Here is a 6,005-nt window from a genome sequence, read left to right on the forward strand (position 1 = left end):
AGCTCGTTTGCCCAAGTCTGGGGGTGTGGCCTGAGGGGGAATAGGGGCGTGGCCTGGTGAGGTGGGCGTGGCCTGGGAGCAGCAGCCACAAAAAAAGAGCAGAGAAAAAAAAAAACACAACATCGTTCTTTTTTTGTTTGTTTTTTAAGAACAGGCACGTTGGAATATAGTGTGTGTGTGTGTGTGTGTGTGTGTGTGTGTGTGTGTGTGTGTGTGTGTGTGTGTGTGTGTGTGTGGTGTGTGTGTGTGGTCTAAACTATCACTGTTTACAACAGTGGAAAACATAGTTCCGTTTCTCACAGAAAAACACTTTTGCTTCTGTTCATGTCATTTCAGCCTCCAACATCTGAGGGGAAGGGGCTCCCCGAGTGTGAGTGTGTGTGTGTGTGTGTGTCTGTCAGTGTGTGTGTGTCTGTGTGTCTCAGTGTGTCAGTGTCTGTGTCTCAGTGTGTCAGTGTGTGTGTGTGTGTGTGTCTCAGTGTGTCTGTCTGTGTGTGTGTGTGTAAGTGTGTGTGTGTGTGTGTGTGTCAGTGTGTGTGTGTGTCTGTGTGTGTGTGTGTGTCAGTGTGTGTGTGTGTGTTTGTGTGTGTGTGTCAGTGTGTGTCTGTGTGTGTGTGTGTGTCAGTGTGTGTGTGTGTGTGTCAGTGTGTGTCTGTGTGTGTGTGTCAGTGTGTGTCAGTGTGTGTTTGTGTGTGTGTGTCAGTGTGTGTCTGTGTGTGTGTGTGTGTGTGTGTGTGTGTGTCGGTGTGTGTGTGTCTGTCAGTGTGTGTGTGTGTGTGTGTGTCAGTGTGTGTGTGTGTGTCATTGTGTGTGTGTGTGTGTGTGTGTGTGTGTGTGTGTCTGGTCCCTCAGATGATCTCGAAGGTCTTCTTCAGCTCCAAGATCAGCTGCCAGTCAGATTTCTGCATCTCATCTCTGAACCAGTTCTTCAGCGCGTCGATCGACGCCCGAGTGATCTGCAACACACACACACACACACACACACACACACACACACACACACACACACACACACACTCATTAGTGATGTGTGTGTGTCAGCAGATCTCAGGTGCAGGTTTCTGTTCCTCCTCCATGTTTCTGGACTGGAGACGCCTGAGACTGCAGCTCAGCATGACCCTGATCCCTCTGGACCCTGAACCCCTTGGGGCCCCTCTGGACCCCCACAGACCTGGACCCTGAACCCCTCTGGACCCCCACAGACCTGGACCCTGATCCCTCTGGACCCTGAACCCCTTGGGGCCCCTCTGGACCCCCACAGACCTGGACCCTGAACCCCTCTGGACCCCCACAGACCTGGACCCTGAACCCCTCTGGACCCCCACAGACCTGAACCCTGGACCCCCACAGACCTGGACCCTGATACCTCTGGACCCTGAACCCCTCTGGACCCCCACAGACCTGGACCCTGATCCCTCTGGACCCTGAACCCCTTGGGGCCCCTCTGGACCCCCACAGGCCTGGACCCTGAACCCCTCTGGACCCCCACAGACCTGGACCCTAGACCCCCACAAACCTGGACCCTGATACCTCTGGACCCTGAACCCCTCTGGACCCCCACAGACCTGGACCCTGAACCCCTCTGGAACCTGATACCTCTGGACCCTGAACCCCTCTGGACTCCCACAGACCTGGACCCTGATCCCTCTGGACCCTGAACCCCTCTGGACCCCCACAGACCTGGACCCTGATCACTCTGGACCCTGAACTCCTCGGGGCCCCTCTGGACCCCCACAGGCCTGGACCCTGAACCCCTCTGGACCCCCACAGACCTGGACCCTAGACCCCCACAAACCTGGACCCTGATACCTCTGGACCCTGAACCCCTCTGGACCCCCACAGACCTGGACCCTGAACCCCTCTGGAACCTGATACCTCTGGACCCTGAACCCCTCTGGACTCCCACAGACCTGGACCCTGATCCCTCTGGACCCTGAACCCCTCTGGACCCCCACAGACCTGGACCCTGATCACTCTGGACCCTGAACTCCTCGGGGCCCCTCTGGACCCCCACAGACCTGGACCCTGATCCCTCTGGACCCCCACAGACCTGGACCCTGAACCCCTCTGGACCCCCACAGACCTGGACCCTGAACCCCTCGGGGCCCCTCTGGACCCCCACAGACCTGGACCCTGAACCCCTCGGGGCCCCTCTGGACCCCTACAGACGTGGACCCTGAACCCCTCTGGACCCCCACAGACCTGGACCCTGATCCTTCTGGACCCCCACAAACCTGGACCCTGAACCCCTCTGGACCCCCATAGACCTGGACCCTGAACTCCTCGGGGCCCCTCTGGACCCCCACAGACCTGAACCCTGGACCCCCACAGACCTGGATCCTGACACCTCTGGACCCTGAACTCCTCTGGACCCCCACAGACCTGGACCCTGATCCCTCTGGACCCTGAACCCCTCGGGGCCCCTCTGGACCCCCACATGCCTGGACCCTGAAACCCTCTGGACCCTCACAGACCTGGACCCTGATACCTCTGGACCCTGTACCCCTCTGGACCCCCACAGACCTGGACCCTGATCCCTCTGGACCCTGAACCCCTCGGGGCCCCTCTGGACCCCCACAGACCTGGACCCTGGACCCCCACAGACCTGGACCCTGATACCTCTGGACCCTGAACCCCTCTGGACCCCCATAGACCTGGACCCTGATCCCTCTGGACCCCCACAGACCTGGACCCTGAACCCCTCTGGACCCCCATAAACCTGGACCCTGAACCCTCTGGACCCCCATAGACCTGGACCCTGAACCCCTCGGGGCCCCTCTGGACCCCCACAGACCTGGATCCTGATCCCTCTGAACCCTGAACCCTCTGGACCCCCACAGACCTGGACCCTGAACCCCTCGGGGCCCCTCTGGACCCCCACAGACCTGGACCCTGATCCCTCTGGACCCTGAACCCTCTGGACCCCCACAGACCTGGACCCTGAACCCCTCTGGACCCCCCACAGACCTGGATCCTGAACCCCTCAGGGCCCCTCTGGACCCCCACAGACCTGGATCCTGGACCCTGAACCCCTCAGGGCCCCTCTGGACCCCCACAGACCTGGACTCTGAACCCCTCGGGGGCCCCTCTGGACCCCTATAGACCTGGACCCTGAACCCCTCTGGACCCCCATAGACCTGGACCCTGATCCCTCTGGACCCCCACAGACCTGGACTCTGAACCCCTCGGGGGCCCCTCTGGACCCCTATAGACCTGGACCCTGAACCCCTCTGGACCCCCACAGACCTGGACCCTGATCCCTCTGGACCCCCACAGACCTGGATCCTGAACCCCTGAGGGCCCCTCTGGACCACCACAGACCTGGACCCAGAACCCCTCGGGGCCCCTCTGGACCCCCACAGACCTGGACCAAGAACCCCTCGGGGCCCCTGAAGGCTGTTGGATTTAACCTGCAGCGTGTCTGCTGGACTGACATCTACACCTGCAGGTGGAGGGGGCGGAGCTAACCTGACTGCCTCTGCCTCTGCCCTCTGGCCGGTTCACACTGACTGCCCTGCTCCTGATTCAACAGGAAACACATCAGAGCGCGGTGGGCGGGGCCTCACCTTGCTGACGATGATGTCGGTGGCCTCGAAGTGGCGTCCGTACATCTTGGGCGACTCTCCGGGGATCGGCTCGATCTTGACGCAGATCTCCTGGCCTTTCTTGGCGCTTTCCACCGTCTTGTGGTTCACCTCGATGCTGGTGACCACGCCGATGTCCACGAACTGGCACACACACACACACACACACACACACACACACATTATAGAACTTATGGTTCAAAGCTGACTCTATAATCCTGCCATCACACACACACACACACACACACACACACACACACACACACACACACACACACACACTCACCCCCTTGCTGGGCACGCACAGCGGCGTTCCCTGGTGCAGCACGCCGGCCTCCACGGACACGCCCATCACGATGGGATCTCTGGAGTTAAAGATGAACTGAGGCAGAACACGAAGCTTCACTGGGAACACTGCCACGTGCCTGCACACACACACACACACACACACACACACACACACGTTCAAATGATGAGGTCAAGCTGTCTACACAGTTTATTAACATGAAGGGATGATAGGATGACCTACGATGATGTCATAACGCCTCAGGATGGCTGACAGCACCACGAGGCAGCAGGAGCAGCGCTGTGTGTGTGTGTGTGTGTGTGTGTGTGTGTGTGTGCGTACTTGAACTCGTCCTGCTTGGCCTTCTTGTAGTCCTCTCTGTACTTGCTGAAGGAGTCGAACAGATGGTAGATGATCTCAGCCGAGAAGATCCTCACTCCCAGGCTGTCGGCCATCTCCTGGCTCTCCCTCTCCACCTTCACGTCGAACGCCAGGATCACAGCGAACCTGAGGCCACGCCCACAAAAACTTTATTGAAACCCCACAGAGACAGACAGGGCCGTCTCAACCCCCACCCCCCTCCCCGCCGCTGACACCCCTGGACCACAGCAAAATAAAACTTATGCCCCGCGCCATCCCACCCTGCCAGGCCACAGCCTACAGGAACCACAGTAGAACCAGAGTCCCAACAGAACAGAAACAGTAGAGGCAGAGTAGAAGCAGCAGACGTACTGCGGGTCGTGCTCCAGCATGGTGGAAGCCTTCATCACGTCCTTCTTGTGAACTGGACCGATGTTGATCCCGGCGTACTGCAGACACACAGCAGGTCAGGGTTAGTGGCCAGCAGGGGGCGCCCCGCACCTCATCAGGATGAGGAAACGCTCCTTTGTGAGTAAAACATTGTGCAGGACAGAAACATGATGCATTGTGGGTACTCACCGGGACCTTGGAGGTCCTGAGGAACTCGAGCAGAGCCTCCAGGGAGCCAAGCGTGGACGCCTGCACGTACACGCCCTTCTCCTCCAGCTTGATGGAGCTCAGCGTCTGCTTGAGCTCCCGCACCAGCTCGTCCTGCACGCACACACACACACACACACACACACACACACACACACACACACACACACACACACACACACACACACACACACACACACACACACCGTCCGTCACAAGGTTTCCATGGCAACCAGGCCCCGCTCCAGATGTGCAAGTTCATCTCTGCTTCATTTTAAATCTGCTTTAGTCAAACTCTGATCAGAGCTGAGATGAAATGAATCATCATGAAGGTGATCAGACTGAGACTCACTGACACCTTATTGATTTGTTTATGCTGAAAACTCATATTTACAATGATTATTTTACATATTGTTGTGTGTGTGTGAGTGTGAGTGTGTAAGTGTGTGTGTGTGTGTGTGTGTGTGTGTGTGTGAGTGCCTCACCCTCAGCACAGGGATCTCGTCCTCCCTGTGGGCCACCAGCAGGGGGAGCCCCGCCAGCGTCTTCTCCAGGTCCTTACCCAGAATCTTCACTCCCTGAGACGTCGACACCTCCTTGTGCTTCTCATACTGGTTCTGCACACCGATCAGTCAATACAGTCATCAATACAGCCGTCAATACAGCCGTCAATACAGCCGTCAATACAGTAATCAATACAGCCGTCAATACAGTAATCAATACAGCCGTCAATACAGGCGTCAATACAGTAATCAATACAGCTGTCAATACAGTAATCAATACAGCTGTCAATACAGCTGTCAATACAGCCGTCAATACAGGGAGCTCCAGTCTGCATTAGAGCCTGTCACTTTGACCAGAGCAGATACAACAAAAATGTCACAAAAAACACTGTCTTATTAAAAAAAAAAAAAAAAAAAAAGACCAACAAATAAATCAGAAAAAAATTAAAACTATGGAGTAAATATGAAAAAAGGTAAATAAATAAATAAAACAGCAAAAACTAGATAATATCCATTAAAAAACAGGGAAAGAGAGAAAAAACTAATTAAATGAAACTGAAAATATATAAATAAGACCAATCCTTGACGGCACCTTGACGCGCAGCTCCTTGAGGGGGGGGGGCAGCAGCAGCCCTCTGATCTGCGTGATGATTGGTCCTTCCACTCCCGGGACGA

At 56.4% G+C, this 6,005-nt stretch overlaps 1 protein-coding gene across 1 annotated transcript in view; it reads right to left on the reverse strand.

Annotated features, from left to right (window-relative positions):
* Positions 1 to 744: 744 nt before the first annotated feature.
* eif5b (eukaryotic translation initiation factor 5B) overlaps positions 745 to 6,005 on the reverse strand; it is an 18,172-nt gene continuing 12,911 nt past the window's right edge. Inside the window, exons 19-26 of the mRNA XM_030069155.1 lie at positions 5,923 to 6,005; positions 5,313 to 5,444; positions 4,810 to 4,941; positions 4,603 to 4,679; positions 4,213 to 4,377; positions 3,871 to 4,009; positions 3,567 to 3,728; positions 745 to 956 (exon numbers count right to left, since the gene is read on the reverse strand). The exon at positions 5,923 to 6,005 is cut by the window's right edge and continues 79 nt beyond it. Of these exons, the coding sequence (XP_029925015.1) occupies positions 849 to 956; positions 3,567 to 3,728; positions 3,871 to 4,009; positions 4,213 to 4,377; positions 4,603 to 4,679; positions 4,810 to 4,941; positions 5,313 to 5,444; positions 5,923 to 6,005 (998 nt within the window). The 3' untranslated portion in view covers positions 745 to 848. The remainder of the gene's footprint in view (positions 957 to 3,566; positions 3,729 to 3,870; positions 4,010 to 4,212; positions 4,378 to 4,602; positions 4,680 to 4,809; positions 4,942 to 5,312; positions 5,445 to 5,922) is intronic.

This window comes from Myripristis murdjan, chromosome 2 (genome assembly GCF_902150065.1).
Source record: "Myripristis murdjan chromosome 2, fMyrMur1.1, whole genome shotgun sequence".
Lineage (NCBI taxonomy): Eukaryota > Metazoa > Chordata > Actinopteri > Holocentriformes > Holocentridae > Myripristis > Myripristis murdjan.